The sequence below is a fragment of the Calonectris borealis genome, chromosome W, assembly GCF_964195595.1.
Source record: "Calonectris borealis chromosome W, bCalBor7.hap1.2, whole genome shotgun sequence".
Classification (NCBI taxonomy): Eukaryota; Metazoa; Chordata; class Aves; order Procellariiformes; family Procellariidae; genus Calonectris; species Calonectris borealis.
The window spans coordinates 1,761,252-1,781,090 of NC_134351.1; the positions used below are offsets into that span (position 1 = coordinate 1,761,252).

The 19,839-nt window shown below is 44.4% G+C and overlaps 1 protein-coding gene across 20 annotated transcripts in view; it reads left to right on the forward strand.

Annotated features, from left to right (window-relative positions):
- Nucleotides 1-19,839, forward strand: part of LOC142074887 (transcription factor 4) — a 236,140-nt gene that overhangs the window by 70,663 nt on the left and 145,638 nt on the right. For 15 of the 20 annotated variants that reach the window (XM_075135829.1, XM_075135827.1, XM_075135836.1 and 12 more), the window contains 2 exons: nucleotides 843-904; nucleotides 3,561-3,657. The exons of the other annotated variants lie outside the window; for them this stretch is intronic. In XM_075135829.1, the coding sequence (XP_074991930.1) occupies nucleotides 843-904; nucleotides 3,561-3,657 (159 nt within the window). The remainder of the gene's footprint in view (nucleotides 1-842; nucleotides 905-3,560; nucleotides 3,658-19,839) is intronic. 20 annotated transcript variants of the gene reach the window in all.

A 19,839-nucleotide genomic window follows, 5' to 3' on the forward strand; every position in this document is an offset into this window, starting at 1 on the left:
GCAGGGGCTGACCAGCGAAGCTCACCTCACCTTCCTGGGTGACTACCAAGCTGTCCCTCTGGTGCACAGACCAAATGCACACAAGGAAATGGCAGGCTGAGACATTTTCGTGTTTTGTTGCAAAGTTAAGAGGAACTTGTAGGAGTCGTGGTTCTTTGGTTCATACCCTAAACAGCAGGTTTCACCACGCCCTAGGATATATGCAATGGGACGTGTTATTCCTAGAGTTACCGAGGAGGAAAATGGTTAAAAATACCCTGAAATGGGCTGTCTGAAATTACGGAGTGTCTCCTGCCCAATGGTTGCGATGAATCCTCTATCAAACGGTAGAGGAAAAGACAGAAATACCCCCTCTGTGCTTGGCTTTAGGGATGTGCTTTTCTCTCCTTGAGATACAAATATGTGTGTAAATGCTTTTCTGCAGCAGAAGCCTAGATGAGATGGCAACAGTACGTTTACCCCAAACATGCCTTATTTATAGGTTTTGTCTGTTTTATCATGTTTTATTTTTACCGTTTGACAATACCTATTTTTGTGCTGGAGATTTTGATAGGATTTTAACTGGTGTGGTGCAGTCACTTTTTAAAGTGTCGAGAAATGCTGAGCCGCTGAAGTAATTTTTATGTTCAAACCTCAGGTTCCTGAGGGTCCGGTTCATTTCTGCTGTGAATTTAAATGAGTTAATTTAAGCAGTGGGTCAGAAGCCACTACCATCGTAGTAGCCCTGTGCCTGATTCTTAATTAAAGGCAACAGGAGATTAATTTGAAACATTAATTTAAAAGTGCCTATACAAAAGGAAAGAATTATTGCAATAAAGCCTAAAGAACTTTTTTGTCCCTAGATGTAGAAGACAGAACTAGCTCAGGGTCCTGGGGGAATACAGGACATCCTAGTCCATCCAGGGTAAGTATATCTAATCTTTTTCCCCAAACCAGACTTCCTACATATGTAAATTTACAATCTTAAATATGAGTTTTACACCTGATCGCGTAGAAAAATGGGTATGCAAAGTTGGCTGTAGCCTCTCTTCTCTTTAAAATCGCCTTTTTTTTTTTTTTTGAACGTTCAAACCTGATCCTGTGATTGAATTTGGCACCTGCTCCGCTACTTCTAACAGGTAGTGAGAATATTAATTAACCATTTTTTCTTGCTAGGCCCTATCTGCCACTGCCACCACCCAGAGTGCAGGTGGAGCAGAGATGTCGTTGCCGAATGTTTCATTTTCTGCAGTTGGATTTTTAGGGATCGCGGGTGTCAGCAAACCCGAGGAGAGGGCCAGCGATCCCCCGCGGGCAGCGCTCATCCCCTGCGGGGCTTGCCGGCCGCCCCGGGGCCCGGGCTCCGGGCAGCGAAGCTGGAGAGGGGCCGCCAGCTCTGTCCCACGGGGGCAGCTGTGCCCCTGCCCTTCCCGCAGCGCACCGCAGCCGCTCCGTGCCTCCGCTGAGGGGGTTTCAAACCCTCCCCTCGGGCGGGGGCTGGCAGCCGAGTCTTTCAGCACGTCCCCCCGACTGCTGGCACCATCCGAGCTCCGGGGCACGTAGCCCGGCTGCCAGCCCCCTGCCCACCCCTGCTCCGGACGCTGCTGAGGATGGGGCATGGACGTCTCCTGTGCTCCCCACGTAAGAGTGGGATCCCCCTCCAGGGAATGCAGACACCGAGCCGCTGTCTGGCACGGCGGTACTCGGAGTTTGCTGAGATTTGCAAAGACAGCTGGACTCAGTCATTTCAATTGTGGCTGTGGACAGTTATCCAAATTCTTTAGACACCTCGGGCTCGGGATGCCGGTTACTTCGGTAGGGAAGAAGTGCTATTTCCAGCAGAGCAGCTGTGCGGTTCGCCCCGCGCCGCTGCCGCTCCCGAGCAGCACGGTGTGGGCAGCCCTGCCGATGGTCCTCGCGAGCCGCCCCGGCAGCCCCGCTCCCCAGCCGGAGCATCGCGGCTTTGCCCGTCCTCGGGGCTGGGCACGGCTTGTGCTTCAGTACCAAGATGATTATTTCTGTTTACTTCCTGCAAGTGCACCAAGTACACTTACGCTGGGCAAAAAGTGCCTTCGCTCTTACTTATGCCCTTATTTAAACCGTTTGCTTAAATTGCTTTTTAATTGTTTTCTAATTAACATGAAGGATCAGGGCTCGTGAGCAGCGCTGCCGGGAGCTCCGTGCCCTCGAGTGTCTGTCTGGCGAGGAGAAATGCAGTTGCCCTGTTCATCCTCGGCCCGTCCTTTCCCCTCGGGGCAGGTCCTGCCCTCGGCGGACGTTTCGCCAGCTGAGGTTTTAAGTGGACGTCCGCAGCGCTGCACTGCACTGCGGGCAGCCCAGGGGGGTCCCCCATTTACGGCGTGGCAGGGGGGACCCCGGCCCTGCCGCCGAGGGAGGGAAGCCCGACACCTTTTCTTATTCCATCCTGCTTAGCATCCATTACGTCATTACTGCTCACATCTGTCAGTTTTATTTTTATCCCCTTTTTTTACTTGACACTTGTATTGCTTCCGAGGGAAAAATGTTTTGAAAAGTAAATTCTAAATTTGCACACACAATTATTTATGCATGCAAAAACTTGAATGTGAGTGTACAATTAAGTTTTGAGATATAAAGAAAAGAGCACGAGCCTGGGAAGAATTCTGGAGTTTCAATCAGGACTGTGCATTAACTTGCAGCGTTACTCTGCAAGCAGCCTGACCTCTCTCTTTCCTTGTTTGTAAAATGATGATGGTATTTCCACGTTGGGAGAGTGTTTCTTGTGAGTTCTTCTGAACCGAAGAAACAAAACGTTGCAGAACTGCTGCGCTTGGCCAATATTTGTAGTTAAATTTAAGATTTTGCTAATTGAGTGACTGAAAGCAGAAGGTTACACCAAGACTGTTTCAAAAATATGGGCCCGATCCTGGCAAGGTTTTCATTTTTCATATGTCCTTGACTCTGTGGATAGCGTCTGATGGTGTTGATCCCCAGAGCAGTACCGAGGGGTATGAAGGCAGTGCGGCGTGCAGGGCAAGGGGGGGGTCGCTGCCGCTCGCTAGCCATGCGCAGAATTGCATGCACAAAGGAGGGGTGCTATGCACGGTGGTTTTTTCAGTGAGAAGTAACTTTCCACACCCACTGTGAAAAAAATTCTGATTTTTTTTTTATAGTCTAGTGCATGTATATAGCAGTGAGGTGATTAAGATGGCAAATTTCTACATAAAAATAGATTTAAAAAGCAAAATGCTAAAAGAAGTATTTCTTTGCTGTTCTCGGGTATGTCATGGGCAAGAACACTTCTATGCGAAGAGGGGGTTTTATGCTGAATTGCACAGCACGAAATTCCAGGAACCTCATCTCAGTCATTCAGGATTATCTACACAGCAAACCGAAGTCAATTACTAATGAAATAAAAATTTGAAACAGCTTTAAAAATGTTCTGGAACACATCACTTCCAGCAGAATCAATAGGGGAAAACAATAAAGGGAACAATATTTCTTATAGCTGGCTTAAAACTTAGAAGGGAAATATGGACCTGTAGGTTTTGAAAAATGCTGGTTAAACTTGTAAAATTGTTTTTTTCCCGATCTGTTAACAGAACTATGGAGATGGGACTCACTATGATCATATGGCGAGCAGAGACCTTGGGTCGCATGACAATCTCTCTCCTCCCTTTGTCAATTCCAGAATACAAAGTAAGAAATCGAATTTCCTAACTTGACCGTGTTGTTGAAGGTGAATAAGTGAACCAGAAATAAATTCTGAGGGCTTAAATCCCTCATTTTTGGGGTTGATTGTACTTGGCATAAGGGTGGGAACATGGATTTTTTTTTTTTAAGCTATCATGCCATTTCAAAAATGTACACTGATTATGTTTATTGAACAGACTGTGTTTTCTTGCTGTGAGAGGGACATGACTTTTGATGCAGAACTTCAATATTTGCTGAAAGAGGTAAATGGTTGTTTCCTGAGGCTCAGCCTTTCCTTTTCAAAGAAGTGGCCAGTTGGCAGACAAGGGACATGCTCTGAACAGGACTTTTAAAGTAGAAAAGGATTTCTGAAAATATGATAAATACATGTTCACAAAAGGGAACAGATAAATAACTGGTGAGGGACACTGAAGCCATTGTTTGTTTTGGAGCATGATGGATCGCTGCCTGCTGGGACCTGTGAGCTGCAAACTCCTGGATTTCAGGCGAGGGTAGTTGCAGCCTGTTCTGCTTTAGAGGAGTGAGATTTTGCCCAGGGCGTTTGGCAAGGACCCTCCTTCCACCCCACACGCCATGATAGAAAGTTTTGACACCCCTGAATAATCATTTAGCTTAGCAGCAAACGCCATAACAGTATGAAGAGAGACTATAATTATTTGTAAGTGAATGATAGCTACTTTCTTTAATTACGGTTGATAAATGAGTTTGGTTAAAGTAAATATATGATGTAAAAATATTAGTAATGCTTATGCTTGGCCAAGATCACACCCTTCTTCTGCAGTTGTCAATGAACTAACCAAATGCTTTGCTTTAAAGGGTTGAACGCGAGCCAAAAAAAACATGGAGCTGTAACTGCGATATATCATTCTTCAGCTCTAATATACGTCCCTAAAATATGCCTTGTCTTTTAATATTGGGAAATATTTGTGAGTTGTTTAACATATGGGACAATGTTGGAGCTTGTAGTCATTTGTATGTATTCACGTACAAAACATGGTTACAACAGTTTTAAAGGGTCTAATATAAGCCAAAAAAAGCATGGAAATTTCAACACTCCCTTCTTAACTCACGCCATGGGGCTTAGGTAGTGCGCAGAGACACTTTGCAAATAGCCACACACTTCTGTGAAACCCACTGGGCTGCGTGGTGCTTTCAAGTTTAACCTTTAATTTGAGTCTGTAGAACTTAAAAGTCTTTCTCTCTTCTGCCTGCCCTTGGGTTACAGAAAAATCTCATTCCTGCCTCTGATTGTTTTTGCCAATCTTAGTGAAAATACTGGTTTCACTTGGTTTAAGAAATAGTTGTTTTATAAAAACAGGTTCGGAGGCACCCGGTTAAAGGATTAAGCCACGTGATACTCTGGTTAGGAACTTTGGAAACCCTGGTATTGCTAGAGGGTCCCGCTCGTCGTCATCAGAGGGGTCTGCACGGCTCTGCAGACCTGAACCGGAGGGGTCTGCTCCAGCTGCGGGTGCGAGCCGGGCAGCGTCCTCACTCTGCGTGGTCCTGAAGGACCCTGCAATTTTTGGGGTTTTATGAGATGTGGTACTTTCAACTGGAAATCAGACCAGTGATGTTCCAACACACGCAGATTAATGCGTGTGCGAGCGTATGGCAAGCGATGAGCGGCTTTTGACAAGTGTGCAGTTGCGCAACAACACGTGTGTGTGCCGGGGCCGTCGGCTGCCTCCCACAACCCGCGGCATTTTGCAACCGCGCTTTAGTATAATTCTCTGATAATTAGAGTGGACTCTTCTTACTTTGTCCTGTTGGGGCAGCCCTGTGCTCCCCAGTTTTGCTCCGCTCCTGGGTGCGGGGCATTAGTGCTGGAGGAGGAGGAGGATGGCCGCTGGGGTGCGTGCACGTTTCCCTCCCGCTCAAACGCCCCTGGGGGCCTTGGCCGGGAGGTCCGTTTCTGTGCCGTGTGGGAAGGAAACCCTTACCCGACCCTTACCCGGCCCGGGGCGGGCGCCGCGGTTGCTAACACCGCTGCGTGGAGCACCGCCCCTGTGAAGCCTTGCCCTAACAAAGACCCCTGTCACTCTGCGCTGGTCAGGTCCGTATTTGTGATTTTAGGAGAAATGGAAAGATTGTGGTGATGAACAACGCACAGTGCTGTTTAGAGGATGGAGGCCGCCCGGCCTGCCAGCTCCTGACTCCTGTTACTCCAAACGTATTTTGTCATCTCCCTTTTCTTGGCAGGTCTTCGAACTCCCCCAGGGAAGGGTCCCCAGAAACTCTGGTGTTAGGCAGCTGGCACCTGCAGAGCCACGCTGTAGTTTTCTTTCCGTGCTCCTCTTTCTCTTGGCAACTGATAAAGACCCTGACGATCATCCAACTTGAACTGGTTTTATACTGGTGTATACCGTTGACTTGAATGGAGTTGCTCCTGATTTGAGGTGGTTTTCTGGGCAAGAAAGGCTTTCTTGCCGCTGGGGATAGGTATTATTGACCCCGTACCTGTGAACCACAAATGCTTGCAGACAAGATGTGCTTAAAGGAGGGCTTACATAGCATTTTATTTTTCAGATATTTGTTTTTAAAACACATTTTTATGTGGCCAGTGTCTAGCAGGGAGCCTGTGCGTTAGGCTTTGGAGCAAGCCCTGTGGCGTGCAGAGGGAAGTCGCAGAGCTGCATGCGTTACTCAACTCCTCAAACTGCTGCTCGCGTGTATCCAACACAGCTTGCTTTGTGCGTGTCTGGAGTCCCACTACCCTGCGAGGTATTTTGGGTTTTTTTAAGAGTATCTGAAGAGTAGTTATTTGGCCCAGCAATGAAATGTGTGTGGGCAGATAGCTGTGACGGGTATGGCACATCGGGTGTCGCTTCTCATCGCCTCTCCCGTTTCCAGTTGTGCTTTTGGGAACATTTCTTACCCTACTACTTGGGATATCTTGCTAGTACATTAAATCATTTACCAATGTACAGTAACTTGCTTCTAAGCCCCCTGTAGCTTAATGGAGCATTTCGCTGCAAGGATTAGATTGAGGTTTCAGGCGCTGCTGAAGAAAGCTGCTGGCTTATGTGGTGACCTTTGAATCTCATCTGGGTTAGTGGTTGATATTTTGATTTGGTTACTGTGGTCATATTGTGACAGCTGCTGGTTCATTATAATTCAGTTCCTCTCCTCGGTTTGACTACCAGGAATATTTAGGTTTGTGTTGCTTCAAAGTGCTCTAACCACCCCGAATTTAACCCGGCACGCCGCACAAGGTGAAGCGTTGTGAATGCTTTCGGTCACCAGCCGCTGTCCGCCGGACAGGCAGTCACAGAGGGAGAAACTTGCTGCAGGGGAAGACTTTCCCCGAGGTTTACAAAGCTGATTTAACCCAGTTTGTTGAATGTAGTAAAAATGAGACTAGAAAAGATTGAAAGCACTTTTCTTATTTTGTTGCACAGACAGTGTGTGTACTCCTCCCCTCTGTATGTAATATTTCTGGTGTTCACAGTAGTGATTTTATATATCTTATTGAAAAAGTTCCTACACTACTAACTAGAAGACAGTATTTAATTTCTGATGTTGCGTTGAGGCTCTCTAAAAGGTCACTGAATGTAGATCTCTTAATAGTTGTGGGAGTTGCTTGGTGATCTAGTATGTGAAGACAAAATCTGTGCTTGTGTTTATTTTCTCTTTCTGTTGCTGAACACAAAATGAAGAGCAGGTACAGTGACTTGCTCTTACTTCCCTCCCGGTTGTCTGCTTCAGGGCTGCGCTGCTCCGGGTTGTGCTCTTACACAGCCTGGCGTGCTTTTGGGAGGGCTGGCGCCGGCGTTTGCCAGAGACTGGCGCTTGTATTGCAAAATAAGTATTTTGCCCTCTGCTTTTTTCCCTTTTCCTTTTAAAAAATCTCCAAGTCATAATTTTCCTCTTAGCATTGTTACTTTGGAGAAGGTGACGTTTTCTCACAGCGGGAGTGACCGAGCGGTGCTGGTGAGCACAGTACCAGGGGGCTGGGGCGGCGCGGGCTGCTCGCCGTGCCGGGAGGCAGGGCTCGTGCCCGGGGTTCCTGGGGAGCCCGGCTCGGCTGCCGATCTGTGGCACGCTCTTGGTGAGTTGTTTAGCGTCTCTGTGCTCAAATGTGCCTTCCTATTTATCTGTCTGAAGAACGCGCACTATATATTTTGCAGGGATATTGTGAGATGTGGTGAATTACTGTCTAGAAAACATCCCGAGTTCCTTGGATACTCTGTATACATGCCAATTTTTAATATTATTTTTAATTCTATGATAGCACTTGTCTCTGTACGAATATTGCTGTGGCGTTTGCTTTTAATCCGTACAGCTTTGATTCTGTTACTGTTATTATAAGTAGAACTGGAATTTTTGCAGATTAGTTAAGTTTACCCAACTCGGCATTATAAGGCCTTGCTTTCAATTGCTAAACTATAAACATTTGGGATGAAATTTTCCATGCTGTGTATCTGACTCAGCCTGATTATTATTTTTTTAACCTTCTGCAAAAATGATTTCAACATTTCCTAAAATGAGATTACATTTCATCCTGGCAGATTTTTGATTTTCTCAGTTAGTGTCTGGCACATCACGAACATTAATTCTTTTTCACACTACCTCTGTTATGTCAGGTGGCTTTGGTTCCCCTTTGCAGCTGGACAAGTGAAGGTACGTGAGGAACCGTGAGGGAAATGTCAAAAACTGCCCAGTAATTTCCAGTTGTAAATTTGAAACGCAAAAGGGTTTGGTGCTCTCTCGGTTCTTGCGTTCAGTGGCACCCAGAGATGCCACCGCTTGGGGAAATTGGGGTTGTGATGCTTCATGTGGGTCATCCGCATCGTGGGAGCCCACACTCAGTAGCCACTTACTTATCTTAGTGGAGTCTGCTTTTTCTTACTGTTTCCTAAAGCCTTTTCACGGCAACCCGGTATTGAAGGAGCCTGGCAACTTATGGTGGATAGAAAACAAAGAAATGACTATTATATTTGGAAAAAAGTAAATTCTCTGTGACATACAGAAAGAAACACATGACAATTTTTTAAACAAGCAGTCAAAGGTGAATTTTCAGGAATCACAGGCAGAAGTATGTTTTCCAGAAAAATCTGTGACTGTCTGACTAGCTACAGCATTAACTGAGTTTTAACAACAGCAAATCTGACTGTAACAACTAAAAAGGCCAGGAGAGGCCTTCAGAAACCAAAGAACTGGAAATCCCGGACTCCAGTTTTCATTTAAAGTATTCTACATCCATGCACCTGCAGTTTCAGGAGAGGTCACTGAATGGACGGCGCATGGCAGGCGAGCGCTCCCAAAGGGGGAGCGCGTTACCCTCGAGTGCCCTCCCAGCTGCCGAGCTCCCAGGTATTCCCCAGCCAGGTGGAAAATGTTAGGAGCGATCTGACCATACTCGTTTCCACCTGGAAATGAGGCCGTTTGGGGTGGATGCAGTGGGGGTGCAGCTGCAGTGCTGCTGGGGAGGGGATGGTACTGGTGTCCGAGGTCCGTATCAAGCGTGACGACTGCCACGTCCCCAAAGGAAACTGAAGTGTGGTGTGGCTGGACTACAAGGCGGCCTTTGACTTGGATTGTGGTCGTGGATGGAAAACGTGCTGGGGCTGCGAGCAGCATTGCTGTTTCTCTGGATAGCAGCTATGACCTGGAGAAGACCGGTCCCACCGAGCAGGACTGCTTCCCACGGCTGCAGTGCTCGCTGGCTTGCTGGGGGGGTGGGAGGAGGAGCTGCGGGGCTGTTTAGAGAAAGGTCTGAAAACCTGAATTCAGCTGCCAAGTTTGAGCTATTTGGCTTGTTTGGTGTGTCGTGCCTCCAAATCTGCATCTGGCATCTCGGTTTTTTTGGTTCTATGTTTTTATTCACCTCTAAACTCACGTAACTCCCCCGAACACTACTCCAGTGAATGCTGTATGGATATATGTGCCCACCAACCTAACTTTTGTTCTTCCCATCCCCATGGGAGTACAGAAGGGAAGATCTGAGACAGGATTTTCAACCTAAATCCAGGAAAAGTAATCTGTCGAGTTTTTTTGCCAAATCCAGAGTTGTTTCACCAACCAAAATAACATTGTTTTCAGTGTCTCCAAACTTTAAAAACGGCGCTAATCTGGGAAATCAATGTGCCCTCTTGCATATTCTGAGAGCAGGGCACTGTAAATGCATCTCCAAGAACTGAATTACAAACCAGCAATTGACTTCAGACATGGTTGCAATGGACATGTATCTAAATTAACATGTAAGTTAAGGCTCCGTGTTCCTTCCTCCCCTTACCCAGGAACAGCTGGACAGGGTTTCTTCCAGTCTTTTTTTCTGGATTCATTTTAGTGGTTTCTACATGACAAAGTAGAGGTGCTTCTGGATAACCCTGAGCAACAGTTTGAGTTTAACTATGCAGGGTGTCAAGGCTGAGACCTGGGGAGCTTAGATGTAGCACTTTAGCTTTCTAAGATAACCACAGTGAAAATCGCACGATTTACTGTCAACCGGGGCCTTGAAAGATGCCTTACAAATGCTTTGTAGAAGACACTGGCTCACATATCCCTTCTTGTTGTGGAATATGCCTGCTGCTTCTCTTGTCTCACTTGCCTGTGAACAAAATTACCAGAAAAAAATCTGTGCTGAAAAGCATTTTATAGATGTAGATATAAATATGTTACAGTTCCCAATTAAGAGTTAATGTATTTTGCAGCAAGTCAATCTTGCAAGTGCTGCCAGTCAGGATTCTGAGCTTCAGCATTCAACCCCAGCCTCTCGTACAGTCCTGAAGAAAAGAAATTACAAGGACATTTCCATTTATTTGGGGAGCGAGCAGCAGATGTATAAATAGAAACTGTAGACTCTGGCAATTAATGTCTGCATACTGAGCAAAGAATTGAAATATTATTTTGTACTACATAGTTTTCAGTGAAGTTTACATTCCATTGTATTTTGTTCTTAAACAAGTCCAAGCATTTTTAATAAGTTATTTTGTGCGACAGTTGTATTCTGCGTAGCATGGCATAGACTAAAGCTGTGTGAAAAATTTGCATTGAACTGCAAATGTATTTGATCTGTATTTGGAGTACAAATTGTAAGTTTGCAAAATATTGCCTGAAGTTATCCTCCCTGGAGGCAGAGAGGAACATCCTCCTGCTAACAAGGCAGCCCCCTCTGCTGCCGTGGCTTTCTGCAGACCTGGAGGTTTTGGAGCCTGCCGTTGGGGTGGCCCTGGAGCGGGAATCGGGTCGTGCAGCGTGGGGTCGCTGACTTAAAACGTGGAGCGTCTGCAGGCGTTGGGCGATTGCTGCTCCTGGCGAAGGCTGCAGGGCTGGCTCAGAAACTCCGTCGGGCTTCGCCTAACCGAAGCACAAACAGTGCAGAGCTACACGGGTTCAGCTGGGCTCCAAGGCTCTGGTTTTATCTGCTTGAGACGCTGCGTTTTTCTGCATTGCAAGCACATTAATAGAGAAATGGCTTTTAAAGAAACATCCAGACGGCGTTTTAATGGTTAATGAGCTTCTGTCCTTGATATAGATGAACATAGTTTGGCTTTCAAATAAGCATTTGCTGCTGTTCTCCAGCTGAGCTGATATTAGCGGCAGAGGGAATTTGAGCTCACACCTGTTTGAGCATTAAAAGAAACCTGTAAGTGACTTCCTTAAAATATTCATAGAGAGGAAAAAATTCAGTTTCTAGAAGAACTTACACCCCCAGGAAAACCATTGATAGGCATTTAAAAAAACCCAACCAACCAACAAATTGCCCCCCAAAACCCAAACAAACAACCCCCAAAACCAACCCAAAAAACCCCAACCACCACCAAAAAAACTGGCTTTGTGAATTAGTTACAGTCTTTCTCTTTTCCCGAGCTGTTTGCAGTCATGTCATCAGTGAGCATACACCTAAAGGTAGCAGCGTGCTTCTGGGGGACATGACTGGCCTGGATGTGGAATAGATTTGCATTACAGCTGGAAAGTATACATGTGGGAAAATCTGTGAAACAAAACAAATTTGTTGAATTACTAGGTCATTTACATAGCTGCTCCAGTCATGGTCCGTTAAACAGGCAGAAACAATGGTTTTGTTATGCTCTCTAGTTAAGGCACAGAATGTGTAAAACAATGCCGAGTTAGCTGGATAATTAATAATCGTTTTGAGCCCATACGTACCTTAAGTCTGAACTTCACAGTGTATAGAGATGTTGAATCGAATAAGGCGTTAGTTAAATAAGATCAACTTATTTCGTTAGGTCTTGGTGTATTCTCCCACAAAAAATAGATAAAGCTGCAACCGTCGGGGCTCAGAGGTGGCTGAGCCTTAATGCCAGACTACATTCAAGCTTAGCCACGGGCAGAGCTTTGGCTGCGCATTGTTGGTCAGCGCTAACTGCCGTCTGCATTCCTGCAACAGATTTCTTCTAGGGCTTTTCTCTGTGTCTAAGAACGTGTCCAGGAGAGAAAGTTATCATTGCTTTCTGTAGGAAGACGTGATAGTCTTGAAGCAAACAATCGTTCTTACTTTTGTAGTTAAATTTTTAATTCTCTTTCTTGAGACTACTTCTGACAGTTTCTGTAACGACTTCTCTATTCTTGTCCCCAGCCTTCAGCATCTAGTACTGCTCTGGATTTAGCACATTTGGTCAGATGCACAGAATATACAAAATCAAATATAAAACAGTTCCAATGAAAATGATAAAAAGGGTATGACAGGAGGGTACAGTAATTCTCTACAGCATCATGCCAATAGATACATCTTACCATATGGTCTGAATTAAGGACAGCACCAGTTCTCACACTATACAAGGCTGATGGTATACTAGGTCCATGCTTTGATCCTTGTACCATGTGAAATAAAAAGATATGGAGCATGCATTTAACAGGAACCATCAGTACTTTAATTAGATTATATTTCTTTTTAACTAAAATCAGAGTACTCCGATACATTTCTTTATTCTGCAAACTTTTACTATGTGATTGTGGTCTTAAGCATGTTCAATAGTTCTAAAAAGAGTACAGAATGAGGAGTGATGGAGAAGGATATTCTGGGAAGCAAACATGCTGACTAAATGTGATAAAGAAGAAATTAGGCCAACGATCACATATTAAAAAGAGTGGCATTGTGTGTGTGTGTGTGTATATATATATATGTGAATTATCTGGAAAAAGCAGTTTTGATTAATTCTTGGATGAGGAAGTTATGTAAACAGATCAGCAAGAATTTAGTCACGAGCATTTTTAATTTGTTGTTTAAATACCTTTTAATTTATGATATCTATACCAACATGTTCATATCCTTTCTACTATTTATATTTTCAGTTTTATATGTCACTAGAATTGAAGATGCCTGATTCTGGTTCACATTGCCAGCAAATTTTGCTTTTCCAAATAGGCCTTCTAGGAGAATATTTTTTTTCCTTCCTAAATTCTAACTTTCATGTAAATCTCATAGTCAGCAAATTGATTCCAAAGCCGGTTTTGGCCTGGATTTGCCATTGGCTGAGATTACAAATCTCCCATGGTATGTGGAGCAGCACCCAGAAGGTAACTGAAAATCTGAAGAGAGAGCTTGTTTTGCGAACTATTACATGGAGACGCTTGCAGGCGTCAACAGAAGTTGGCCCAATGGCTGTAATCTGCTTAAGCATTCTTTATTTCAACTAGCAAAGCAACACAAAAATAAAAGGAGGAAAGAAGAAACATGAGAAAATTAGTGAAATTTTGGAGTAACTGTTGTTGACTGAGCATGAAAGTGGGCTTAAAGCCAGGACAACGCTGGTAATAATTTTTATAGCACTAAATTACCGGCTGATAGTAAGGTGAGGTGTGCAACCAGAGCTGTCATGTTCTGAGTGTAGCTCACGTTTAGCTTTGCGTATTAGAACCTGTTTTCACAGGGAATGGAAAGATGATGCTGTGTAGATACACAACATCAAGGGGAATTGGTACCTACTGAAAAATAAGTGTAGCAAGTATATTCTACAGAGCTATGCTAAGAATAAGTAATATGATGAAAAGCATACTAACATCCTAATATAGAAGAACAAGCATGGCAAAAAGTAATCATAAGAAAGGAAAGCAAGAATATAAGATGTAAAACATCAAGTTTCGCGAACATGTGGAATGAGATTCAATGTTACAAAATAATGATCTGAAAGCAAAGAGAGAGAAAGAAAGGAACAACTGTACATGAGGTTAAGATAAATAATCATGAAAGATTATTGCAATGCATAAAGAAGAGGAGGTCAGTAAAGTAGATTTTAGGACCTCTTAGAGATGGAAAGGGTAATTTATTGACAGATGATGTAGACACTGCTAAAAAATAAATGGATTTTTCGCCTCAGTGTTCACAAAAGAGGATGGGGAACAGATGCCAGAATGAGATATAAATTTCCCAGGAGAGAGGCAAGAAATATTGAAGGAAATAGGGATTATTCCAGAATGGGTGATCACACGGTGGGTGAGAACATCAGTAGATGGATTAAACTCTATAGAGGAGCCATCACAGAATTCTTAAATAAGAAAAGAGAAAGGACTGTTTCATGTTCATGGGGAAAAAACAAACAAACAACGCCCCTCCATTCCTTAGTGTCCTCAGCTGTCCACAGAGAGAACTGTGAGCGGAGCTCTGCGATTCACCATAGCGGCACAATGCTTTTGTGTCCCGCAAGGACTTTACTGACAAGTTTTGTGTGTGACTCTGTTTTAGTTATTTTAAAATAATTTTAAATACTTAAAATATATTTTACAATGGGTAGTCCAGTCTCCACAAAATGTACAGTCCTGTATGGAAGGGAGACTGAACTTGGGGCCATCCATAAGCAATAGCTCAGTAGGGTCAGGAGAAAATTTTCTTTGAGGGAACCATTGCAGATCAATAAACATAAGGTGAAGCGTTTCTAAATGCTTTCTGCTATATGGTGTGTTCTGCCTCCTTAAAGAAAATCATTGATATCTTTTAGTTCTGCCAGAATAAACATCTGACGGGAAGGTTAATATTGCATGATCTGATCTTCACATTTGAAGGCGAGATACTTCAGGTCATACATCTGGAATGTTTTCATCTTAGTGGTTTGTAGGAGTATGTAAGACCAGGGCATATATTCCTGTTTTGTTGTTGCATTTACCCTCAGGTTCAGAGCTGACGCTCAGCCAGTCTGGACCTGGGTCTAGGAAGAACTAAGATTCAAAGTTTTGATTCTCTTCTTTCTGAGCCTCTTAATGATCTAAAAGAATCATACTTTTACTGGCACACTCTTCAGTGTATGAACTTGAGTGAGCTTCATGCTTTTATGAATGGCTGAACTTAACTGTTGTTGAACTTCAATGGAGTTTCATCTTAGTCATCTTGCCAGCCTCATCCTCGAGTCTCGTGTTTCTTCAGAAAGCATTTTTGCTTTCACAAATTTGATATCAAAGGTTCTCATGCCTCTTCCTGGTCTGGATTCATTAGTTTCTTGTACTCATTAGGTTTGACTGTCTTCACAGGAACGATTCTGAGTGACTGGCAGGCAGTAGCACTGAAGCTGGAGGCAAAATGACATGCCTGATTTCCATGGAACAGGTAAACGTGAAAACTGAGGGAGGTAACGGGTAGAATATTTAACACAGAGCTAAGCTGTTGCAGGGCTGTGGACTTAAGACTCGTGGTCTTCCTCAGCATATACATTAGAATAACATCAATTAAAATTTACCAATATTTGGTGGATTGTGAAGAAACCAATGCAAATTGAAAGTGAACTTAGGTTGTCCATCTGGCAGAGATCTTTAACATTTGGATACCAAGCTGATTCAGCAAAACACTTTATTTTTAAAACCTTGCAATACTTCAGAAATAGAATCCAGATCAAACAAAATTTCACATCCCGCAGGCAGAAGTTTCCCTCCAATACTTTGGATAGCTTTTGCAGAAGACTAAACCCTTTCTTCTGTCCCCTGAGTGGAGTCTTACCGTCTTCCCAAATGCAGCTGCCGGCAGATTTTCTCTGTTGGTTTCTCATCTCTGCAGCTGCAGGGCAAAGGTTCCAGCAGAGAGGTAGTTCTGCCTTCATCTCATCTTCCTCCCTTGACCTACAGAGTGGAAATGCGCTTCATTTTTGCTGGTCATCCTGAGGAGAGACACCTTCTGGTACCTCCACCCATCCTCTTTGGTAGCATCCGAGATGATGAAGGCTAATATCTAAGGAATGGAAGTATGTTTGGTAGGCTGATGGATCTCATGAAACTTCTGGCTAAATTTAACTAGACCTTCCTTTTAAAGATCTTCTCCCAACTTCTGCTGGAAAATATCTGGTAGATGCACTGTAACTTGGATAACACTTTGTAATGCCTGCTTATCATGATGGGCATATGCTTTGGCTTCAGTAGCCTTGTATTACACCACCAACCTGTGAAATAATGTCTCTTGGGATGCAAGGGATTGCAGCGGAACCTCTGAATATAGGTGATAAATTCTCTCATAATCCCTGTTTTGTGGATGGAAACACCCAAATGCAACCAGAGACGGAGCTTATTGCCTGTAGCCCTCCACTTGTCCATGTTTAAATTCCAGAGCTCCCTGCCACTCTCCGGGGCATGACCAAACAGCATCCTTATTGCTCAGTTTAGTCAGTGTCCTAAATCCACTCAATATAATCCTAGTTTTCTATTGATGGAAATTGCAGAAAACCAAGAGCTTACAGAGCATGAATGGCTACAGAAAGAAGTCACACATAAAATTTGTCCTTTTTTCTACAGAGCATGCCCAGGTTACGTTGGTGTGATAGACTTGCGGGTGTTCACTTGAGGATGAGTGAGGCACTTTGGCCTTCTGTTGTTAATACAAAAAAAATCATCTCTCCATGCCCATAAGCAAATTTTTCCATGTGTATAACGCACCCAAAGTGCCATCTTAAAATATATTCTGTGCCTTTTTGTTGTGGTTGGATTGAAGGCAATGGAGCGCCAGCCTTTGCATCTTTGAGCTTCTCTTGGCTACGTTTTGAAAATTCACCTGAAATTCACTATTGAATTGTTTCTGCGTTTCTGGAGAACAGAGCAAGAGACTTTTATCACCTCCAGAGTACTTGGCTTACACACGGCGAATGTGCTTGTTTTTAGGCCGGCCTGGGGAGTTCCCTCTCTGCCCCCCTTTCTGGTGGTAAGCCAGGTGGGGTGGCAGGTTAGCGAGGCAACAGTAAAGATCTGTTTGGTAGGCTTATAAACGCTAGTGAAGCATGGCAGACTGAGCTGTGTCTTGTTTAACTGGATCATTTAAATAGCCAGTCCTTTTCAGTGTGTTTTGTTTGACTAGGTTTCACCTCTTTGTACGGCAGAACTATTCTTTGTCTAACTTTGATATTTTTTTTTTACATGTGAAATGTTTTTGATCACGTTATATGGAGCTGTCATCACACCCCGAACAGTTGCAATTTCTGTGCCTGCTCATGTGGTGCACACCTGTAACATGTTGGGAACGGACTTGGCTTTGAAGCTAGACTTGTTCTCTCATAAGAGTCCACGTATTTCTTCCATCATGTAATGAGATTTGCTGATGATACAAAACTGAGGGGAGCAAGCTGCACTTAAAAGAGAGGCAATATAAAATACAGCTTTGGCCGCAGTCCTGCAGTTGGAGCCGTGCAGGAGGAGTCCTGCCACAGTGCAGAGCCCTGTTGACTTGAACACGGCTCTGTGTAGTAACAAAAATCTGCTTGTGAGTTTCTATTGCTATCGTTTATTTCCTTAACGCTTTCATGATTTTAAAATGCAGAGTAAAATAATTACTTAAATGTAGAGGGAGAGTGACAGTAAAAGGGGAGGAAAGGAAGGATGTGCTGGTGGAAGTATTTGAGAAAAGCTGGTGCCTGAGAGGTGCCATGAGATTATTCCAGATGTCAAGGAGCGGCAAGTGGATGTCCCTCTTCTCCTGCCCAGAGACGGAGAGCAACCAGCAGCAGGCCCGTGATAGGAACAGGGGTGATGTGGGATCTTAGGAGGTTTTAAAAGCATAAAAAGGACTTTTCTGATTCAGCTACTGAGTAAGGAGGGAAAGAAGGTAATGCGAACCTGCTTCTTCTCTGGTGCATTAAACAGAAGAGAAACACTGCTGAGCACCACAGTGAATAGGAACCCGGATTCCGCTTTCATGGCTGGGGCGTGGAGTCGATCTGGGAATTTGTCAGTGGAGGGGAGGGCAGGCTCTCGTTGTAGTGTCCTGTTCTGCAAGGTGAGGCCCTTCCATGTTCTGTGTACGCTCGTGTGGCTGTTTAATGGAGAGAGACAGATCTGAGGGTTGATGGAAAACAGCGCGTTTAAACCTTCACCCAAATACAAAACAGGTTTGTTTTTTCTTTGGGGGGTTTCTTTTTTTTCTTTTTTTCCCCCGAAGCTAATGGTCTGAGATTCACGAGCAAAGGTTGAATAAAAGTCAAAGGAAACTATTTTGGCACTTTATAAGGGATGAGTGAGGCCACATCCGTAATCCTGTGCACGGTTCTTGTCACCTTATTATTAGAGCTGTGTAAATCTGGCAAGGATTTGTATTTGCCAAATATACCTCTGGCCTAGATTTGGGCTTATATTTGGAATTCAGGCCAGTTTTAACGCCTGTGCGGTTTGTAATTTTTGCCAGTTTTAAGCAAAATAACAGGAAAGAGGATAATGAAGGACAGAGGAGTCAGGAAAGCAGAAAACTAAGGAAGGAAGGAACTAGAAAAAGAGAAGGAAAAAAGGACAAAGGAGTACAGAGCCCATTCCTTCTTTTCTACTTTCTCCATAGCCCTTCCTTAACATATCCTCTCTCTTCTCTCTGGTGCTTCATTGTTGCTCTCTCTGAATTTAGAAGAATTAGATAAATTCAGCCACTCTCTTCTGTTCTGCTTGTGCTCTCACATTTGTTTTTTAATTTGCAGACTTCTTCCTTAACTTCTCTCATAAATTTCCCCCCCTCCATCTTAATTTCTTTTCCTGTGCTCCAGAGTCCCTTGGTGGATGTGCTGGCTGTGAAAATTTTCCTGGTCTTGCATACCCTATCCTGGTGCACAGGCGCTTTGATGTACATGCATACCAGCAAGATTAAAATTCTTAGGACTGAAAAGTATTGCACTCACATCCATGAAATGAGCCTCGCAAACACGCTGGTGGGACACATACTATTTGCTGACGTTACCTCGTCCCGTACGTAGGCTAGGTGAAGTGGGTGCTCCCTGACAGTGGAAAGCCCCCTGTGACTCTCTTTCGGAAGGTCTCCCTGCTGTATTGTCAGGGTGAGAGTGTAGGAGTTGCTTTCCCCATGGGTTGACCATGTAGGCTGGTCCAGGTGGAATCATCTGAGCGGATTTTGCTAAATTAAGGGTAGAGAAACTGTGACTTCCCCAAGGTCAACAGGAGAATCAAAGACAGAACTGGAATAAAACCCAGCCATGAGGTGCAAGAAGCCCAGATTCTGGCTGTAGGTAATACTGGTCTCCTGCTTAAGTTTGCGATTTTATGTTATTGGGAGCTCAGAGTTTTAACTGAAGGCACTTAAATTTTAGGTGTTAAGTACAGTATGAGCCTGCTGCTCCTCCTCTGTCTTGCTGGCTGTCATTATCCACCCGAGAGACCCCAGCACAGTCAAGTGCTCTGTACTGGTTATCCACCTTCCTTCAGCAGCTCCGATGGGAGTGTCCGTGCCCTGTGCCTCATCCTCTGCTGCTCGGCCGCTGCCCGGCCAGCCCGCTGGCACGGCGGGGAGGAGGGGGCTGGAGACACTGACTGCAGGTGTGGGTGCACAAAGAACCCAGGTCTGGATTGGTTTTCATTAGAGAGAGATAATTATCTCATACAGTTGCATTGGATGGGTGGAGCTGGTTTACTGCATTATTTGGTTACCTTCTTCAGTGATGATTCATTGATTATTAACACATACAGCTTTGGATGTGGCATAGGAATAATACAGGAGTATAGGAGGTGCCTCAGCGACGAGCTAACGTGAGCATCGACTTTGAGAATTCCCCCAGTTAGAGAGGGAGGTTTGCCTCCTGCAGGGAGGACGGGATTGCAGAGGGTCCCTTCCGAAGGCTGGGGAGACGTTGCAAGGCTGTTTGATCTGGTGGCAGATAGGAAACTGGTCCTATCTTGAGCTGAGCAGAGGCCAGATGTGAAAGGAATTACATGTAGAAGTTCTCATACAGAGAAAATAACATAGGCACGCGTTAATGGCGAGCACTAGAACCAGATACTATCAGAAGTTAAAAATAGAAA